Below are 22,065 nucleotides of genomic sequence, written 5' to 3'. Positions count from 1 at the left end.
AAATCTAGAAACATAGCAGATTGTTATAATTGAAGGAAATAGTATAGAAATATGTGAAATAAAAGACAACATTTTAAATAGTATAGTATTCTTACATGAATAGCTACAATAAATAACATATACTATACGATATAGTATAGTTGGTGATTCCATCTTTTTCATCTCTCTCTTTTTCAGACAAGGCGACATGCACTTACCAGTCCACCATTGTTATTCTTGACCACCAACAGAAACTTATTTGCTTGAAATTATCTTCCTGAATATGAATCGGGAATCGACTTTGCCTTGCAGCCGATGTGGTGCCGTCTTACTCGAACCTTTCAGAATCCCAGAAACCTCGCCATTCTGTCACAGCACGAGACATGGAAATCTGTCTTCTTCTCTCACCGCCGTGACTCCAAACGGTTGCGCCATAGGTCATACATATTCACCTTTCCCTCTTAATTAATCTATCAAAATTTAGCTTCAAATGATATGTGAACAAGAGAAAACCACGATCTATTTTTTACATTACCTAATTATTAATTTTAAATTGTTTTGGTTGCAGGTTGTGTCGGTTGTTTAGAAGGGCACAATTGTATTATTATAGAAAATATGTGTTGTATCGTTGTTAATTAGGTCAAAACGTTAGACAATGAATTATAGATTTTTTTTACGCTATAGCGTGCAATTTCTCTTTATAAATTTCCGTGTATTAAGTATTAACTAAAAGAAAATTAAAGCTGTCGTAAGAAAAAAAAATTAAAGGCTAACTTTTAAAAAACTGCATAACATTTACAACCAATCAAGGAAAAGAGAAACGACGGTGGTGATTCACGAGGAATGACGTGTAACGCCAGCTGTCCATCAAAGAGAGGCGCATCTACTTTAAAACACGTGACTCATCATCTCGCACGTGATCCCGGCATCGTCACTTTCGTCAGTCGTCTCCCTCTCTCTCTCTCTCTCTTCCTCTCCTTTCCCTCCTCGCCTTCCTTCATCACTTTCCTAAAATCGCATCACTCTTTTTCTCTGCTCCCAACCATCAAATCCCAAATCACTCTGATTGTTCTCCTGTGCGTGCGTGCGTGTCTACGTAACCCGTAGCTCTTTCGATTATCTTTGATCGTGCGATTGATCTTCTACTGCATCCGCCCTTAGCAGTGAGATCGAGTTATAGAGTTTGATTTGGAATGCTCATCGTGCCGAGAAGTTCGATCGGAAATTGAATGTGTGGATCTGATTGTGGTGATTTTATACAAAAACCCCTTATTTGAACTTTTCTCGTAACTGCATCTGCCTTAGCTGTGGGTTGGATCGATCTTAGATAGGGTTTCTAGATGGTCTTTGTTCTCTTCGCGGCGGTTTAAGGTCTTTGTGAGTTTTGCGTTAGGGTTTGATTTCGCATTGAAACTTTCTGGGTAGATCGAACGGGATCGCACTAATGAATAGTCGTACTTAAGAGGATTGATCTAAGTTAGCTTGCTCTATAGTTTATTCGATTATGATCCTTTCAATATTCTAGCGTTGACCTAAGAGTGAGATTGGATTATTTCATTCTCTCTTGATTTTGTTTTTTAGTTTTGGTTTGATCCTTTTGATCTTTTCTTTTTCCATTGAGTTTAAGCATTGCACTAGTGAGGTTGTGATGAGGAAAAACTAGTTTTTTTTTTCATTTATTAGTTATCTTATATACCATTTTTCGTTTCTGTGTACAGGTTTGATGCTTAATGTCTAACTGTTCCAATTATGGATAAGTAGGAGCTGATATTTATTGTAGACTTCAAAGAAATAAGGCAATGGGAGAGAGACGAGATGATGCTGGGCCATCAGAGCAAGGACCTTCGAATCAAACCTGGTGGCCTTCTGAATTTGTTGAGAAATTTGATTCTGTTCATTTAGGATCATCGCAAGAGGAGACCTCTAGTACCAAAGGCTCACCCAGAAATCTTGCTCAAGATGGGCTGACATCTAATAGTGCTTCCAATATTCTTTGGAGCACTGGTTCTCTTTCTGAGCCCATCCCAAATGGCTTCTATTCCGTGATCCCGGTAAGCTTATTAGCTCTGTTCTGTAACGTTTCACTTAGATACATGTCAATACATTGAAGTCTAGAATCTTTTTATTTCATACTTTCTTTTTCTTAATGTTAGTTTTAAAATTTTCTACAGGATAGTAAATTGAAGCAACTATTTAATAGCATTCCTACATTGGAAGATCTTCATGCTCTGGGCGAGGAAGGTCTAAAGGCTGATGTGATTCTTGTTGATTTTCAAAAAGACAAGAAGCTTTTCAGGCAAAAGCAGTTGATTACTAAACTTGTCAGTGGATTGAACTCAAAACCAGCTGCTGTTATCAAGAAGATTGCTGGACTGGTAAGAGCGGTTGAGTTACTTTGTTTAAATGTCAGTTTTTCTTAGTATATTTCTTGATGCATTGCATGCTTTATCATCTCATTCGCTGATGGACCTAACTGCGATGCATGTTTTATAAATAGTAGTCGTTTCCTGTAAATAATCACTAAATGACCATTTTGTTTCGTTATCCCAAAACTGCATGCAATGATATTGATCATATACGGATAAAACTGAGGTAGGAAGAGTTGAGACAAGTTGTCTGTCTAATGAAAACTAATGCTGAGAGTGTCCGTTATAATACTAAGAAAGAGGCCACGTGATCCTAGCTTCTTTCTTTACTAAGTTGTGAAACTATTAGTAAGTTTCTGTTGCGTTTGAAGATAAACTTCTCCAGACTATTAGTATCTTTCCTTAAATCTTTCTCGAAACGCCACTTGTGGATTTTGCTTACTCAGAAAAGTGCTAAATTATGAAATGTGTATCTTCGTTTGCCATCCCTTTTCTCCTGCATCCCATTTTAAGCAAATCGAAGTTATAGATGCAGTACGAGCTAGCATAATACCTTTGTTCAAATTGCCTGGCAGGTGGCAGATGTTTATAAGCAACCTACTACTCTGCATAGCCCGGCAAAAGCTACGCAATCTCTTGAAAACTGTGGTATTCAACTGCTTGGCCAGATCAAGAATGGCTCCTGTCGGCCACGAGCTATCTTATTCAAAGTTCTAGCTGATACGGTTGGTCTTGAAAGCAAACTTGTAGTGGTAAGGATTATAACATGATTAGTGATCTTGAGTATCACTTCACTTTTTTGCATGTGATTGATTTGCTTTTATAAAGGGATTATTCTCGAGAAAAATATGATCATTGCTTTAGTTCCGAATATTCTGACAAACTTGCTATTCTTTTTTGGTTTATTTGTTTGATCAGGGTTTGTCAAGTGATGGAGCTGCTGAGAGTGTAGACTCATACAGTCATATTTCAGTTACTGTTCTTCTTAATTCTGTGGAAATGCTGGTTGATCTAATGCGGTTTCCTGGTCAGCTTATTCCTCTATCAGCCAAGGCAATATTTATGAGCCATATCTCAGCGGCAGGGGAAAGTGATTCTGCAGAGAATGACTCTTGCGATTCACCTCTGGAGCCAAATAGTCCCATGTTTGGTTATTCAGATCATGAAAAGTAAGTAGTAATTGTAACTTTGAACTGTTAAATCTAACTGCAAGAACTTGCAATTAGTTTTAAAGTGTAGCGCGAACCTTAATTTACTCAACCTTTTTAAATACTCAGGGTTTTGGTGTGCAGAGTTTCTAATTATTGTTGTTGTACAGTGCAGAAAAAGATGAAAACCTTCTGTTTCATAGGAAACTGGAAGGGTCTCCAATTATGTCTGGTCCACCATCAAGAAATATGCTGTTACGATCTGCCTCCACGCTAGAGAGAAAATTAAGGTGATAAGCCTTTGTTGTTATTGTGTTTTTGTATTATGAACCAGCCCAGGGTTTAAAGATGCCTTATGCTCTATATAAACTGAGAAATGGAATAGATGATAATGTATTAATATTTGTATGTTATATTCTCTAGTTTATCACCGAGCGAGTCAAACATTGCAAATGAGTTTTGGCGGCAGAACCGGAGAAAGGTCATTGCTGATCAGAGGACTGCTGGTTCCAGGTTACTCTCATCCCAGTTTGATGTTGGATTTCCTCATCATTCAAAAAATTCCATTCTTCTTCAGTTTCTTAGATGGTTAATTTGTATCACCGACAGCCCCGAGCATCTTTCCTTCCGAACACGTACGAAGTCCATGCTAAGTGGCGACAAGAACTTGGCACAAGATGTCACCGGCAATGTTGCCACAAGGTTGGTTTTGTTTTTACGTTTGGTATGATTTGACCGTTCAGTTTTTAAAACACACAATTATTGCTTCAAGAGGTCATGGTGTATGTTAGTCTTTTTAGTGCTTACGGAGTTCTTTTGCCTAGTTTCTGATATAATAATATAGTGTCAAAGAACTTAGCTTGTGTGTAAGTTAGTTAAATATTCTTATGTATTCATGTGCAGCTCTAAATCTGTTGGAGGAGCGAAACTGGAAACAAAGAGAATAAGGAGGAGAAGCATTAGTATAACTCCTGAGATTGGTGATGATATCGTCAGGTGTGTAGTTTGTTATGGCTCAGTGACCTTCATATGCATGGCAGGGCCAGTATGACGGTTTTTGAAGTGTCTGCATTCTGGCTATATACATATCGATAAAGCATTCCATATATGAAACTAAATCTTTTTAGCAATTGCTATGATCGTTACGACGTTACCTCAGTGCAGAAGGAAGCTCCAGTGTTTTAATTTTTGTTTAAAAGTTACTTGCTAATCTTTTTCAGGGCAGTACGAGCGATGAATGAAGCATTGAAGCAGAATCGCCTCTCAAAAGAGCAATGTGATGATAGTTCATCTCCTAGCTCTCCAAATGACAGAGCCGAGGGCCCTCATCTCCAGAAAATTGTACGTAAATATCTATATAAAACAAAGCTTATTGGTACATCGATTACTGAAGATATTTTGAGATATTTGGCTATGATAGCTTGTAATTATAGAAATTAAAATACTAAAAAAAAAGGAACTTCGGATGCAGCAGCATTTTATGAATTTCACGATATGAAGCTTAAATTCCTAGAAAAATGATGTGTTTAATCCGTAGGAAAACAAAAAAAAAGCATCCATTTTCTGTTTCAGTAACGCACAATAATCAATTACAAGTAAATGTCTGTTTGATGTTGCAACATGCTGACAGTTATGATTCTTGGAACATTTACTCAATTTGGATAATGACTTGGGAATTTTTGTGGCTTAACTAGACATTGTCTGCTTTTAGGTCTCTGGTTTCCATCTTGATGCCCATGACCAAGTGTCTGGAGGAAGGTCGACTCTTTCCAGGGAACCTTTTGATCCACAGAAGGCAATCTCACTACCTACGTCTCCCCAAAACTACCGAGGGCAATCCTATGAAAGGAGTGGATCATCACAACGTAATATAAGTCATATATGGGATAAAGTATTGGGATCTCCCATGTTCCAGAACAAACCATTATTACCATATGAAGAATGGAACATAGACTTCTCTGAGCTGACGGTTGGGATTCGTGTTGGAATTGGTAAAATTTTAGCTCAATGTTTTTGAATTGGGTTTATGCGTTCTTATAAAATTGTTGGCCATATATTTCTTTCAAGAAAATTGACTACGGCTTTCATCTTGTGTTTCTTTACTATCCTTCACTTATTTACTTTTGTATAAGCAACCCCACTAAACTTCTTTTTTATTCTTTCTTCCAGGATTTTTCGGAGAAGTCTTCCGTGGGGTTTGGAATGGAACAGACGTGGCGATCAAAGTGTTCCTCGAGCAAGATCTTACCGCCGAGAACATGGAAGATTTCTGCAATGAGATATCGATTCTTAGGTATGTCTCTAGACTTCTTCTTCTGTTTTATTCAAATGTAGCAATAACTTCTGGAGTTGTGTTCTGACTTTCTTTCCTGCCTTCTCTTTCTGTATTCATATAACTAACTACCAGCCGACTCAGACATCCCAACGGTACTCATCTATTTCTCTAAATTTTCATTTGTAAGATTTTTATTATCAGTTTTCGTTAACTGTGATCTTTGACTTCGTGTAGTTATACTGTTCCTTGGAGCATGCACAAGGCCTCCACGATTATCGCTGATCACTGAGTACATGGAAATGGGATCTTTGTATAATTTGCTGCACTTGAGTGGACAAAAGAAGAAGCTAAGCTGGCGGAGGAAGCTAAAGATGCTACGTGACATTTGCCGGTAAATTTCTTTCTTTCTTACAAAAAGTTTCATGATTCCTTCCAAAATAGGATCTCGAATTATATCCCAGTGAGGATGAAGTATTCATTTTGTAGTAAGGATGTTCTTATAAACATTTTGCAAGGGGGTTGATGTGCATACATCGGATGGGAATAGTACATCGTGATATAAAGAGCGCAAACTGTCTTTTGAGCAGCAAATTGACAGTCAAGATCTGTGATTTTGGGCTATCGAGAATAATGACAGGCACGACAATGAGAGATGCAGTCTCTGCAGGAACTCCAGAGTGGATGGCTCCTGAACTTATCCGCAATGAGCCCTTCTCTGAAAAATGCGATATCTTCAGCTTAGGTGTTATCATGTGGGAACTCTGCACTTTAACCAGACCTTGGGAAGGAGTACCACCTGAACGGGTAACATAACTTACCAAGAAGAAGACTCCACCATAGTGACATAATCATGTACATATTTAAACAGTTTCTGCATATTTTTTCAGGTTGTTTACGCTATTGCTTACGAGGGAGCTCGTCTTGAGATTCCTGAAGGGCCATTGGGAAAGCTTATTGCAGGTCTTGTGACTTCTCAAAGTGTTTTTTTTTTCTTTTCTTTAATTTTTTTTACTGAATCTGTGTTTGTTTGCAGATTGTTGGACAGAACCGGAACAAAGACCGACCTGCAATGAGATACTTTCTCGTTTGCTGGACTGCGAGTATTCGCTTTGCTAACTTCTCTCAAAATCTTTTTACCTTTCTGTGAATAGAAACTTTGCAGTAAGAAGAGGTTTTCGTTTTTCTTCTTTGAGTTTGTACAAAAGAACTTTTGGGCGCTTTCATATCCGCAACAAGCTTTGTGGAACTCTTTCTTGTTTTGCCATTGCACATTAGTGAAATGAAACCCTTTTGAAAAAGAAGAAACAAAAGTATACTTTTTAGTTTGCAGGTTTCTCACTAAATGATCAACGAACTTTCAATTCTTTTTAGTATTCATACTGGACCACGTGAAGCTGGCTACGAGTTATTATAGACTTAGGCTAATTAAGAAGGATGTAAAGCCCCATAAGGTTAGTAGTACCAACTTAGTACCCTTGCATTGATTTTCATTTAAGACAATTCTAAGTTTCTAATCGTATTTTTGTCACTTTTCAAGCCTATCACTTGCATCATAGTCTTTCTAATATAGCAAGCAATGCATCAATGTCATGTCTTAGCAAAATTTTATAGTTTGAACAAATTTTACTTGACATCACTTAATATTGCACAGTATGAATATTAAGAGAACTAAAACCATATATCCAACTAATCATATTTATGAGTTAATAACTTTGATTTTCATCTTCGGTATCTGAAAATTTCATCAGTAGAAAAAATATTACATTTACATACCATTTTAGAGTATATTAACACCAATTCATTTCTTATATTACATTGTTGGAAATATATATATATATATATATATATATATATATTATAAGAATTAATCAAGGTTAAAAATACATGTATATATAGAGGTTATTTCACCCAATTTCATTTTAGACATAAGGAATAAGTACCACACGGTACAGAAATAAACAAAATTTATAAAATATTCAGTTTAACTTTTAAAAAAAAATCATAGATAAACGTGTAAATAACTGTCATACATTTTAAAAAAAATCTAAAAGAATTATAATCAAATGTGATTAGACTCGCCTATATATTATTTCCATAAATACTTAAGTAAAATAAATAAATTTTATTCACCAAACTTTTTAAGAAGTTATATTTTTTCTAAATTACAAATTAGCAATATATATATACTAGCTGAGGCTGGCTCATTTAGCTGACTCACGGCTTACTACATGCACACAAAGCAGAACCACACTGGTTTGTTTTTTAAACTCCTCCGTCCTCCTCAATTCCGTTACCGTCACCGTCCACCTCCGTTACTCTCATCCTCACCGTTCATCCTCTCCGATCTACCTCCCCGTTGTTAACCGTATGAAGCACGCCGTCAACGGTTCCTTTTCTCCGGGATCTTCCCGTCCTTCCCCGTCGACGCTTCCCCGAGAAGACTGCTGGAGCGAGGAAGCGACCTTCACGCTAATCCAAGCCTGGGGCTCTCGCTACGTCAACCTCAGCCGCGGCAGCCTCCGTCAGAATCACTGGCAAGAGGTGGCTAACGCCGTCAACGACCGTCACTTCAACACCGGCCGCAACGTCTCCGCCGCGAAATCGCAGCCCTACCGCACCGACGTCCAGTGTAAAAACCGGATCGACACCTTGAAGAAGAAGTACAAAGTCGAGAAAGCTAGGGCTTCCGGCGCCGCCGCCGGCAGCGGCGGCTACGTCAGCACGTGGCCTTTCTTCTCCGATCTCGACGACCTTCTCGGAGAAACGTTCCCGACGTCTAGTGCCACTCCGTCGCTGCCGATGACGGTTGTTCCGGTTCCGGTCGCTCCACGATCGGCGATCCCCAGACGTCCGGCGCCGGCGCCGGCGATTATGAGAATCGGCGGGGAGAATTTGCTCGGATATCGCGGGAATCTCAACACGTTCGCGGCGGCGGCGGCGGCGGCGGCTGCCTCTTCTCCGGCGTATGAAGATGATTCGGATGGGTCAAGGTCGAGATCGAGCGGAGGAGGGAAGAGGAAGCGGGAGGAGAAGCAAGGCTACAAGGAAGTAGCGGAAGCAATAGAGAGGCTTGGGGAGATATACGAGAGGGTGGAGGAGAGGAAGAGGAAGGAGATGGTGGAGCTGGAGAAGCAGAGGATGCGATTCGCTAAGGAGCTGGAGTGTCATAGGATGCAGCTCTTCACGGAGATGCGTGTTCGTCTTCACAAACTCAGGCGTACCAAAGGTCCGACATCTTCCGGTGAGACATGAAGCCCTTCTCTCGCCGTTGTTTCTGTGCTCTTTTGTATCTCAGGCTTGGTTGCAATTCCTATAGCATGATTGGTGATTAGTCCTTGTGAATCCGATAGGTATTATTCAAGAACTGGAATGATCCAGTTTCCCGACAGTTTAATACTTGGAACAGAGTATTGGTTCTGTCTTCTGTTTTGTTGCAATGTTACTTGTGTTTCTTATTACCAACTGACATGAGAATTAGTTGAGTAGCTGTCCGTGAGCTAGAAAGCTGAATCTGTTTCTCTGTTTAATTGAGCATTGTTTTCTTAATTGCTATTCTAATTAAGCATGATGGCCAAGAAGTTTAGGTACTAATTGATTCGGAAGTTTGGAACTAATGGTATCTATGTGACTGTAAAATCTCAACTGTGACCAACTTTGGTTTAGTGATCAACAAATATTGCTTGTAATTTGGCCATTTCATTACACACTAGACCTTGTTTTTTTGTGTATTTTTCATGTCTCGTCACAACCTATTAATCTCTACCTGTTAATTTGATGAAATAGCTCTTCCCATTACATTTTTAACCCAGTAGAACTAATCATCAGCACCAACTGTTGTATCAATTTTGTTTACACCATTTGTAAATAATAAGTGAAACTTGTCTGTCGATGCAGCTCTTGAGTATGGGATGATGGATTTGCCAAGTTCCTTTTGAGTATGGGATGATGGATTTGCCAAGTTACTTGTAAGGGGTAGGCTTCCTTGTATTTTTGCTTTCAGCTACGACAACTCTCACTCTCTTATCTCAACAATCAAACATTAATTGGTCTAATGAGCCTTATGTAAATCCTGCGGTCATGTTTTAAGTGCCTGGTGTTTTTTTGGGGTCATGTGCTTGTGATTTACAACAATAATATCCATGAGTGATGAATTTGTGATTGTAGCACATTGATGAACAAGAAGTCAGCATGTAAATTATAAGATGTTTTATCCTTTGCTTCTGTAAAATATACCTCTCTCTATCAGTTAGAAAAGCAAAATCGATCATATCCAAAACTATTGTTTAAAATATCAAATCGGTTTAAGCCGTCCCGTCATAAATCGGTTAAAATTGGTTTAAAACATCATAAATCGGTATAATCATCCTAAATTGGTATAGATTAGTTAAACTAAGTAATAATATTAATGTAAGTCCATAAGTTTGTCTGGTTTCGTTTTTTGTATATTTAATTGTTATAAATCATCAACCTAATTTTATAATTAAGCCTCACAAATCGAAATATCTTATATCATTACTTAATTTAACGTTGGGTGAACAAACGACTAGTCATTTTTGTTACTTAATTTAACGTTAGGTGTACAAAATTGTAACGTTAGGTGTACAAACGAGTAGTCAAGGACAAGAAATTGGTTTTAAGACTATTAAAAGCCCATGTATATTGGGCCTAACTAAGTTACAAGCCCACCTCGATGAGATCAACATAAATTAAAAAATTTAGGTCAAAGTCTCTCTTGTGAATCTCATTAATTTATTCGCCCGACACACTTTGCCCCTACACAGCAGACAAGACAACAAAAAGCAAATACAATGACTCCCTTCTTCACTACAGATATCACCACCGACATCTTCGCGAGACTCCCTGCCAAATCAGCCGCCAGGTGTCGCACTCTCTCCAAGCAATGGTCCTCCATCCTCAGCACCCCAGATTTCGCCGAACTCTTCCTCACTCACTCCTCCACTCGTCCGCGTCTCCTGTTCGCCGTCGAGCGAAACGGTCTCTGGACCTTCTTCACTTCCCCTCAGCCTCAGCCTCAGTCCTCTCATTCTACCGTAGTAACCGCCGAGTTTCACACCAAGTTCGACGGAGACGTGAGCCGATACCTCTGCAGCTACGCTTCCGGTTTGATCCTCTTCCCCGACGTGTGGATTCCGAGTAAAAGTGACGACACCAACCCTGTGGTTTGCAACCCCGTCACCGGAAAGTACGCGACTTTACCTTACCTGAGCATCTACAGAAAGTCGCGAGCTTTTCTAGGGTTTGACCCTGTCGGAAAACAGTTCAAGGTCTTGTCGGAAGATCGTCCCTTTTGTAGTCAAAGCGACCATCATCAGGTTCTGTCTTTAGGAGAAGGAGGTGGTGAAGAGTTGAGTTGGAGGGTGAAGGATGATGGTCCACAATACGACCATTGTTTGTCTGAAGCGATTTGCATCGAGGGGGTTTTGTATTACTTGGCCGAGAACTTTAGTGATCCACGTGTGGTTGTTCGCTTTGATGTTCGGTCTGAGGAGTTTGAGTTCATCGAAGCGGGTTGCTTTTCTGGTGAAGAAGTGGCTGTGAAGTTGATTAACTACAAGGGGAAAGTAGCTGGTGTTGACTGGAAGTATGTTAAAGCTGATGATGAGAAGATTGTTCTTGAGTTGTCTTTGTGGGTTCTTGAAGATGTCGAGATGAACGAATGGGTGAAGTCTGTTTACGTTTTGTCGGAGGAGATGATTGTTCGTCGTTGCAATTTCTCTGTTGCAGGGATGACTGGTGGAGGTGAGATTGTTTTGGCTATGGACTACACTACGAAGCCTTACTACGTCTTCTTCTTTGATCCGGAAAAGAACACTCTCAGAGGCGTTGAGGTGCAAGGGTTTGGAGATAAGCTTGAAGCGCTTGGGACTCGTGGGAGGGTTCGTGTCTTCGTTGACTATGTTGAGGATCTAAGTGTTCATGATGGGAAGCAGCTCAAGTCAAGCATCTCTGTTCCGTGTGAAATGATGAATTAGAGTTTCTAAATGTGATCTACCGTTTAGCTAGGCCATCTCTACTGGAAATAATATTTAACAGACTATGTGTCTTTCAGACTTTTATGATTATAATTGAGATATTTAAGACTGTTATATCGTTTGGTACTCATTTTAGAGTTTGTGTTATATAATGGTTAACTTATAATAGGGTCTATCTACGAAACTATGGTTTTGTTTTTCAATAAATACCCAATTAAGAAACAAAATAATGAAAATTTCAATTAAGAAAAAATGGCTCTTTGAATCAATTTACGTTCATGAATCAATTTAAGGAAAAGAAGTGTTATAAGAGGAAATGCTTAACGTTGTCCTCAAGTAACTTGTGACTAGGGCATACCATTTCCTTCACTTTCTCTCCATCTTTATATATCTTAAAGGTTGGCACTTTCTTGATGCTCTCTGCTTTAGCCAATGCCAAGCTCTCATCCACATCGACCTATATATAAAAAAAGGTTTAAAAACCATATCTTATGTAAAAAGAACATAACATTTGAGCATAAGAACATGTGGTCGTACCATGAAGAAATGTACTAATGGATACCGCAAGCACAAGGTGTTGATGAATGGTGATATCGCTTCGCTTTGTCGGTTTGATGATGATTTGAAGTAAAACAGAGAGATTCCTGAAGCAAAGAAGCTACCATTTGTAAGCAAATGGAGAACAGAAGAACCTATAAACCTTATAAGTTCGCAAAATGGGTTACTTACCGGGAAGTGATGTCGCGGTTTTGAACTTATCTAAATTCGAAACCTCTTCAACTTCATTATTGTATCCCAAGTACTTATGTTCTTCAGATTTGTTCAGTAATGCTCTCTGTAAAGACTCAGCAACCTCACTATCTCCTGGAAACTCCTTTCTCAACACCTCATAGTCTCTAACCGCATCATCCCATCTACCAAGCTGCATATAACACAACAGAATAATCAATCTCCATAATACTTTCAAAACTCTGTTTTTCAAAAGAATCTTTAAACCCAACCTTTCCATAAGAAGCAGCTCTTCGTAGAAGAGCCTTAGTGTAACCAGGCTGGATCCTTAACGCTTGGTTACAATCATCAACGGATTGGTCCCACACACCGAGCTTAAACCAACACGCAGCTCTATTGCAATACAGAACCGAGTTGAAAGCATCGAACTTGAGTCCCTCTCCGTAAGCCACACTCGCTTCTGAGTATCTCCCGGAGGTGAAAAGCTCGTTACCACGAGTACGAGCTTTAGCCACATTGGTTACATTGTTTAGGACCGATACTACTTCATTGCTATTGCTATCGATCTTCATAGCTCTCTCTGCCTTTACAAGAGCATTCTCAAATCTGCAATGAACCTAACATCTCTACTCACTCACCCAAGAACCAAACAAACACTATTAATAAAAAGAATCAAACGTTGGTCGAAGCTCACCTTCCTAACGCCATATCAACTTGAGCTTGAACACAGAGCACATACGCATCACATAACATACCAAAGATCTTAGCATGAGTATGAGAATGATGATGATGATGATGATCCAGCCTCTGAATGGTGGATAGACACAAATCTGAATCCTTTATCTGATGAAGCCGCAACAAGGCTTCAGCTTTACAAGCTACAAGCTGCACATTCACAATCAAACACTCACTAACTGCTTCAAACAGAACACAAAGAAGAAACACGCATTGACCTGTCTTTACCTGAGGAGAAGAATCAGCTCCGCTACCAATAGCTGCATCGACTTCGGTAATCACTTTCTTCCAGTCACTGATCTTTCGAGCCTCACTACACAACCTGAGATGCTTCTCAAGCGTTTGGACCCGCTGCAACTCAGCTTTGTCGGGACATTGCCCGGAGAAACAAAGGTGACGTCTTGCATTCTCAGCTTCTCCCAATCTAAGCCAACAACACCAACAAAAAGATCATTCCTTTTATTACCGATCTATTACAAGAACTGTAGTAAAGATCTTACCTGAGATAGAGAGAAGCGAGTCTCTGGTGAGCTCTAACGTAAGAAGGATCCAATCTCACAGCTTCAAGACACTCTTTAACAGCTTCTTTCAACCTCCCCGACGCAGCCAACGCCGCCGCGCGGTTGCTTCTGTAAGCTGGATTCTCCGGCGACATTGAGATCGCTTTGTCGTAAAGCGACAATGCCTCTGAGAAGTTCCCTTTCCTATACATATCGTTACCCGCCTTCTTCACCTCCTCCGGATCACGCGTCTCCGGCTTCGCCTTCCCGCCGCCGCCGCGCACGATGTTTCCGTGGCCGTAGTTGCCATTCCCCGTGAACAGAGTCTCCGGTTTAACGGAGGCGCGTGAGGCCATTCCGGTCTTCGGAATCTTCCCCGACGGACATATGTTCCCGCTCGGCACAACGCCGGGGCTCGGCGACGTCGCGCCGCTTCCTCCGCCGCGATTTTTCACCGGAGAGAAGGCTAAGCCGGAGTATATCAACGGCGTTCCGGCGGAAGCGGATCTTCTGTGACCCGGTTTTGGAGTCCGGTTCTTGGCTCCGGATCCGGGTGTACCCGAACCGGACTCCGTCAGCTCGCCGGAGTGGCTCCGTTTAGCTAGCTGAGAAGTGACGGAAGGTTTGCCGGAAGCAGAGCCGGAGGAGCTTGAGCTGCTGCCGCTAGCGGCCGGAGTCGCGGCGGCGGAAGAGGAGACACGTGGCTTCAACGGATAATCGAGTTCTCGGAAGTCCGGTTTGTTGATGACGTCATCGTCATCTCTTTGGAAGTTGAGAGAATCACGGAACCTACTGGAAATGGAGTCAATGGAAGGTTCCAACGAGTGTCTTCTGTAATGTGACATCGTTTCAGAAACCAAATCTAATGGCTTCAGAGTAATAAGAATGAAGGAAGAACAGTTCGTGAAGAGAGAGATAGAGAGAGAGAGAGAGAGAGAGAGAGAGAGAGAGAGAGAGAGATCTTGTGATATATAGCAAAGAGGAAATTAAATGAAAGGGTAAAAAATCAAAATTTTTAAATATAATTAGATTTTGCGTTTTTAAGTTTTTATTAATTTAATACAAAGGACTAGTTCTGAGATTAAGACATTGATCTTCTTCTTCTTCTTGTGATCATCAAGAGGCACGAGCCGCTCTTGTCTTCATTGACTTCCGTGTCTTTCACGGCTGCTTTGTCGTTAAAAAAAGGGTAGACTGTGTAATTTAATTTTTTTTTTAAATGTACTATAGAGACTGAGTATGGTTGACTTTGTGGATTATTACGTTTGAACAGAATATTTAGATGAAAATTCTATTTGCCGACCACACAAAAATAAGATTTTTGGAAACCTAATACTACTATTCAACATGAGGCAATAGTTTTAACATTTAATGCATCCTGTGATTTTCGATGTGTAATACAGCAACCACACCTAAATCATGTTGACCATCCATGCAAGGCTGCAACTAATACAATGACTTGTACATAAACTATACCGCCAGTATAAGAATTCACAGTTAAAATGATCTGGTTCAGTGTGGGTTATAATATGTCATAATATGACCGTAAGTATGGAGTTATGGTTGATAATTTATAAAAGTTTTAACTATGTTACATATTCAATATTTTATGAGTTCCTTCTATGGAGTCTCAGTTCGCGAATATATGCCATCACTCTTTTGTTAGAAAAATAATTTCGTTGAACTTCGTATCAGAAGTATATAATACAAGAGTCTCCCCTGCCGCTGTCATTAGTGAATATTTACTTGTCGTGATGGTGAAAGCTAAGGTGGAAGTTAATTTATGTTATTGAGAAACTAGATAATGTTTGTTGTTCTCGTTTGCTCAAAGAACTTTGAGTGATGCTTAAAAAAAGGAAAATGTTGAGTGTGTTTAAATTAAACTTGACGTTCAAAGTTTTTTTTTTGTTGTTGTTTAAACTGAATAATATTTGTTGTTCTCGTTTGCTCAAAGAACTTTGAGTGTGTCAAAATCAAGAACTTGACATTCAAAGTATATATGAAGAAATATCAGATTTTAAATGGGCAGTTTGTTGATAGAAACCTATTTTCGCTTGTTCACGTTGGGCATGAATTTTTTGTGGAAATTATTTGAAATATTAGTCGATTCAGATTAAAACTGTGAATAATACTAATACTATCACCATATATCATCAAGAAACCCATCCTCATCGTTTTATATGATCAAGATTAATTATTGTATGTCTCTTCACGACCTAGTTATGTTCTTTTTCATGTGTTGTATGTAACTCTTGCATGTACAATTCCAATACAGAAAACTTGAGGACGAAATCTTCTTTTCCAACAAATGTATTCAGCAAACTAGCGGCTAGCTCCAAATATTGTGAAAGATTTTGAAATATATGAATAATTCAATGTTACAAAGTGTTTTTGTGACATAATACTACCATATACAATGTTTTGTGAAAAAAATAGCATATGAAGATTATATTCTTTATACATTCACCCGAAAATGAAAAGAAAAAAGCATAATTCTATACGTAGAAGAGAGCAAAAGAACAGAAACCAAAATCAGAAATCATGGAAAAATAAAGCAAAAGAGATGTGAAGGCTCATTTACTGATGCGTAGCTATTAGCTGGCATTCTTCAAAAAGAAAGCCTGCTAATTTCATTTTCTTTTATTTCTTTGAAGTAAATAGGAAAAATATTTATTTATTTGTAACTTTAATTGGTGTACATTTATTTGTTTTTTCCCAAAAACACATTTAATTATTTATTATATCGTTCGTTATAGGCTTATAGCTGAATAATATAGAACAAATAAAGCATTTTTATAATGAAGTCCCGAATAGGGGTACTATTGTAAATAAGCGCGACTCTGGCCACGTGCAGAGAGTGACCATGCCAGCTGTTTCTTAACCTCTTTGCTACAGTTGCCAGCTAAGCACGCCGAATGTATTAACGCCGTCTAATAAATTTAAACGGAGTAATCTCCGCTAAACCGGACGGAATAAAGAGAGAGCGGTCCCATATTTCCGCCAAACCAATATGGGGGACGGACATTTCCCCATACCAAACGGTCCGTGACATGAGTGGCTCCAAATTTCGGATCAATCAAACCGGCTTTTTTCAACTTTGACCAGAACTAGAATGGAGAAACATCAAAGTACATATTCATAACAAAAGAAAATTGGTCCCCAAATAAAAATAATCATTGACCGATGGGCACCTTTCACATACTTGATTTTATTCATAATAAGGAATATTTAAAACTCATTATTGATTTTATTCATTTCATATATGTATTTTTTTTCTTCTTTTTTTGTATATTAAACCTTGTTTTGGCGCTGGAAGTGAAAAAACTTAAAACATATGGAACACCTATCGTTCAGGAACAACATTACAACCATTTTTCTCAAAAGAAAAACTACATTACAACAATTTTTAAAAACGTATTAAATTATAAAAGAGGTATAGGTATCTTGGAGTTACTATAAATAGAAAATATAGATGAGGTTCTAAAAACAATGAGAGTATTAATCCCATGTCAAGACCATGTGGCCAAATCATTTTTCCATAAAAGGATTAAACAAAATACCAAATAATATTGATGTTGGCCGCAATTTATGACCCAATCAGAATCGATAAAAGTGGGAATGATGAGTAAAATTGTAATTATGAGTGAGTGGTTAGAAGGTAATTATGGTTTTACATCTTCTTAGACCATCGTACTCGGTGATTAGTGATTAGAATAATAAACAAAAAGTTGTATTAAAAACACAAAGGAGAAATCAGAAGAAAAAACAAAAAAAAAACAGAGAGGAGAAAATCCCCTTTTCCTCCCGTTGGGGAACATACTATATACATAATTAATTTTATTTATAAGAAAGTTAGTTAAAATAATGCTCCTAAGACCATCTCCAATGGTTCACTCTATTTTTTACTCTAAAATAGAGTAACTCTATAATAGAGTTGTGATATACTCCAATGGTACTCTATTTTAGAGTGGAAAATAGAGTGATGAACAAACAAAAAACAACTTACTCTATATATAGAGTAAACCCATTTTTTACTCTATTATAGAGTGGAAAATAGAGTATCATTGGAGCATTTTTACTCTAAACTCTATTTTAGAGTGAAAAATAGAGTGGGGTTGGAGATGCCCTAATGTTTTCAAGGCATGGTCTTATTGTTAGTGGTGTGCTGGAAGAACAAGGACCCGCATATATAGGTATTTTAAGAATCGAACATGACGTGTGCTCAATTGTTATCCAATCAAAAATTTCACGACGCAAAACAAAAATAACAAAAAGAGTATACAATAAAAGGTAAAAAAAAAAACACATGTCAACAAGAAAAACACACATGAACTTCGTTAATCGTTATGAAAAATACACCGAATACATAAGTAGTCTACGTGAATATTTTATAACTTTTAAGTATTGTTTAAATCTCTAAAAGTATATAAAAACTGAAGAAGTTAATACTATCTTAAACATCTCGTCATGTCGGATATACGGGATGATAATTTTGTTGTGTATGTTTCTAATGTTCACTAGAAATAATGCTCACCAAATGACGACGGTTGTATTAAAAATACTCACATAGGTTGATTCTTCGATCTCAATTTTATTAATATCGAGCTGGAGATTTTTATTTATTGAAGGATCTACTTGCTTACAGGATTAACTAGACGTCACAACGATCTAGGCACCTAATAGAAAAATATATGTATAGTTCCAGCAATTATATATATGTAATATTCTGATTTGGTCTAACGGTATATGCCGTATATGTAATTAACAGAGTAAATAAACAAAATGAACAAAATGATTCTTGATAGTATATACAACGACAAATAAACCACGTATGTGTATTATCTGTTTAAATTGTTTTATTTTAATTAACGACAAACAATGCTTGGCTATCTGGTCATTAAGGGTATCCAATGTTTCATCATTCATATTTTTATCTCATAACGAAATGATGTCAGTGCAAATACAGTAAGTAAGAATATATGTAGATCGCATTACCATCCAACTCGCATTTTTTATATAAATGAAAATGTTGCACGTTTAATCGACACTGCTCTAGACAAAACTAGTTATTTATATTATCTGATCTTAACTAATACATTTTTACTTTTTGATGCACACAGTTACATGTTTGTGTATGTGAAGACTAATTAAAAACATGTTTTAGAGTTGTTATAATATGTTTATCAAATTGAAATTATATTTTTGATGCATGTTGAAATCAATAGAGTTAATTTGGATCGTGTTATTTTTCCGAATGATAATAAAAAATCGTATATATTAATTTGAGTATCAGTTATTATAGGTCATTTTTGTCAAAGTACCAATATATGAATAACTACTGTTCATATCCTTTATGGTATAATTTATAAAAGGTAACGTAACCTAATACCATTAGTATTCTGTCAATACATATTTATCAATAACGGAAATGAGAAAGAGAAATATGCAAGTAGGCTTATTTATAAGATATAATAAATACAAATTATATAGTTATATTAGTAATTAAAACCATTAATCAAGTTAACAAGATTATTGCAGTGACCCTTATTGGTTGCCACCTTAGGTTTTATATGCTCGAGCATGTGAGCATATGCTCACAAGCTGTGAATCCTCTTCTTTATCATCATCAATAAACATCATTAGTTAAGGAGTTTATTCAAATTGTTCTTTTTTGGTTTCTTATAATCATGAACAAGGAAAAAGTTGAAGAGCTTTTCGTATACTATGCACGATATGTGTGCTGTTTGTTTAACATTTCACATGCCTGTATCGAATTTAAAATATATTTCTTGTTAATCGGAACAAGTTTGATATAAACTCGAGTAAAGTTAGTTTCTGATTATATACATGTTTCCACGTTATTCCATAGTTTACTTCATTAGGCAGTAGAAAGTAGTTAATAAACTAAGAGCACCCCTTCAATATCTATCTCAAATTATCTAAAAGTATATTTATGTATATGTATATATTATATATGTGTATGTAACTGCGGTTCTAAATTTTACGAGAAACATAACCAAAAATATCATAATAACTAGTTACTTTAGGTCACGATTCCCTGTAAAGTTTAGAACTTCGTATTTACATACACATATATAATATATATACGTAAATATACTTTTAGATACTTCGAGGTGGATACCCTTAACGGGAGTGCTCTAATAATTCAGTGACGTCTTAAACGATTTAATAACCTTGGGCAAAACATAAAATATGGACTCTTTTACCGTCGTCTAACATTTCTCATTGCATTTTAAAAAAAAAATTGAACCACAAGAACCTTTTGGTATTAATAGAACTTTTTTTTAGAAAATAGGTCTTTATATGAAAATTAGACTTTATAAATTGGAAAATTGGGAATGGTAAAGAGACCGTACGTAATTTTTATTGTTGTCTTTGTATTATTTTTAATTTATTATGGATCTTTTTATTATAATTTCACCAACTATTTGATAAACTAATATAGTGAAATAGGTTTTTATAACTCATAAAACAACATTAAAAAAATTTGTGGATCCATGGATCCATGACAAATGCCCATGTTGTCATAGGTAAGAGCCGGCCTGTTAATATACGAAGGTCGAGAATCTTTTACCTAAACATATATCAAAACAATACGAAAACATCTTAAGAATGTTTCATGTTAACTGTTGTTTTTTTTCTTGATGAAAAGTATTAACATGTATAGGGTTACTTGTATATGGCGAATATGATTAATGTAGATCTCAAGGTTGAACTGGTATTCAAGAAGAAAAAAAAAGAGGTTGAACTGGTACTGTTGACAGAAATAATTACAAAACATTGGTGTCAAATCAAGATCATGTATGATTCTTGACACTAAACACCAAGATTTTGTCTTTATTAACGAACCAAAAATAATCAAATTAAAAGGGTAATGATCTCTTTGTGGGATTCCATTAATTACTCAGTAAACCTTTTTCTTCAAAATTAAGTAAATGTATCGTATTAATTAATAGTCATGCATTTCTAGTGTTAGAATGCGCTAAACGACATATTATTTTTGGTTACTCAGCTCAGTCAGCATATGTCACGGAGACTAGAGAGATGATAGATACATATTATAAGCTTACCCCAAAACTTTGGTTATCATCTACTATTATTTTTGGTTACTCACTTATCCGTTGGACACCAGGACGTTAAGAACTCTGGAAAGCAAGTTTGAACCGAGAAGATAAAAGTTTGTTTTTAGTGTTTTTTATAGGATAAATGAAATGAAATGTGGGGAAAGAAGTATACAATATGATTGGCTACACATGTTGGTATTCTCTTTCTCTATTTCTTGAGCCACACTATCATATGATTGGAGAAAATTCTATTTATTTATTTTGATTCTTTTCTCTCTTTGTTTACATAAGCTTTATGGATTTTTTTTATATCTTATTTTAAAAAAGAAAAATGGAGGGAAAGGGAAAAAGACTTGACATATCATGAAAATGTGCAGAGGGGAGGGAGAGCACATGTCATTACATGTGATTCTAATAATTTAGATTCTTTCATTTCACAGTAAAAAGAAAGACAAAAGCATTGTGCTCTGCCAAGTCCTATCTTTAATTTTGAATAGAAAAGCACAAATTATTTCTGATTGTAACAATATGTATATAATAAAAATTGGAAATTAATGACTATATAGTATATACATATATTCACTCCAATCCATATAAATATTTTATAAACCTTATAGATATTTATATTTATACACATAAATTTTTTTATCATTTGAGTTATAAACATCATAAATCTTTACCAAAAACATCATAAATAAAATGTTTATAATTTTTTTTAAAAAACTTATAAAATGATTTTTTATAAAAGACAAATTGCATAATAGATTGTTTAATAAAAAAGTGTCACAAAATAGCATTCAAAAAGCAAAAATTCCAAAATCACATTTATTAATCAATAAAAAATAAAATTATCATACATCCTAAATCCTGACTTTAATCTCATTCTTTAAATACTAAACTTAAACTCTACTCACTAAACATTAAATCTAAAATATATATATTTGAACGTCTTAAACCCTAATATATACTCTCTCCGTTCCTAAAAAATCCATATTATAGTTTTTTCACACTTATTAAGAAAACATTTAAAATTGTATTTTCCAGTACATTGTTTTCTTTAATTAACTACTCCCAATAACTTTTAACCAATGAAATTTTATTAAACACAATTGTATTTTTTGAAAAATACAATTTTTCAATAATAAATGTCTTGAAAATGTAAAAAATGTATATTTTTAAAACAATTATTTTTCTAAAAAATGGATCTATAAGGAACATAAGGAGTAATATCTTTATTTTACACATTAATGATGGT

The 22,065-nt window shown here is 36.5% G+C and overlaps 4 protein-coding genes across 5 annotated transcripts; 3 read left to right on the top strand and 1 right to left on the bottom strand.

Annotated features, from left to right (window-relative positions):
* The first annotated feature begins 898 nt into the window (after positions 1–898).
* Positions 899–7,069, top strand: LOC106396669 (probable serine/threonine-protein kinase SIS8). 2 transcript variants are annotated; one of them, XM_013837131.3, is made up of 17 exons: positions 899–1,210; positions 1,698–2,030; positions 2,151–2,354; positions 2,921–3,097; positions 3,264–3,514; positions 3,664–3,783; positions 3,917–4,006; positions 4,103–4,195; positions 4,397–4,489; positions 4,714–4,834; positions 5,205–5,484; positions 5,663–5,786; positions 5,901–5,920; positions 6,003–6,159; positions 6,284–6,572; positions 6,656–6,728; positions 6,802–7,069. In XM_013837131.3, exons 2-17 carry the CDS (start codon positions 1,779–1,781, stop codon positions 6,882–6,884), a joined length of 2,427 nt encoding a protein of 808 aa, XP_013692585.1. In that variant the 5' UTR covers positions 899–1,210; positions 1,698–1,778; the 3' UTR covers positions 6,885–7,069. The 2 variants fall into 2 exon arrangements, with proteins under 2 accessions (XP_013692585.1, XP_013692584.1); XM_013837130.3 differs by having other exon boundaries at positions 899–1,227.
* Positions 7,070–7,948: 879 nt separating this feature from the next.
* LOC106392435 (trihelix transcription factor ASIL2) lies at positions 7,949–9,979 on the top strand. Its single transcript, XM_013833250.3, has 2 exons — positions 7,949–9,009; positions 9,663–9,979. Exons 1-2 carry the CDS (start codon positions 8,136–8,138, stop codon positions 9,701–9,703), a joined length of 915 nt encoding a protein of 304 aa, XP_013688704.2. The 5' UTR covers positions 7,949–8,135; the 3' UTR covers positions 9,704–9,979.
* Positions 9,980–10,403: 424 nt separating this feature from the next.
* Positions 10,404–11,867, top strand: LOC106368141 (F-box protein At3g57590-like). Its single transcript, XM_013808037.3, has one exon. It carries the CDS (start codon positions 10,577–10,579, stop codon positions 11,759–11,761), a length of 1,185 nt encoding a protein of 394 aa, XP_013663491.2. The 5' UTR covers positions 10,404–10,576; the 3' UTR covers positions 11,762–11,867.
* A 108-nt stretch (positions 11,868–11,975) lies between these two features.
* LOC106368139 (TPR repeat-containing thioredoxin TTL4-like) lies at positions 11,976–14,696 on the bottom strand. The gene is made up of 7 exons (XM_013808036.3): positions 13,726–14,696; positions 13,454–13,649; positions 13,185–13,375; positions 12,763–13,096; positions 12,491–12,683; positions 12,299–12,405; positions 11,976–12,218 (listed from the first exon to the last, which is right to left on the bottom strand). Exons 1-7 carry the CDS (start codon positions 14,568–14,570, stop codon positions 12,066–12,068), a joined length of 2,019 nt encoding a protein of 672 aa, XP_013663490.2. The 5' UTR covers positions 14,571–14,696; the 3' UTR covers positions 11,976–12,065.
* Positions 14,697–22,065: the final 7,369 nt, after the last annotated feature.

Source organism: Brassica napus, chromosome A9 (assembly GCF_020379485.1).
Source record: "Brassica napus cultivar Da-Ae chromosome A9, Da-Ae, whole genome shotgun sequence".
NCBI lineage: Eukaryota > Viridiplantae > Streptophyta > Magnoliopsida > Brassicales > Brassicaceae > Brassica > Brassica napus.
Note: the sequence above shows the minus strand (reverse complement) of the source record. Positions and strands in the feature narration are given on the sequence as shown.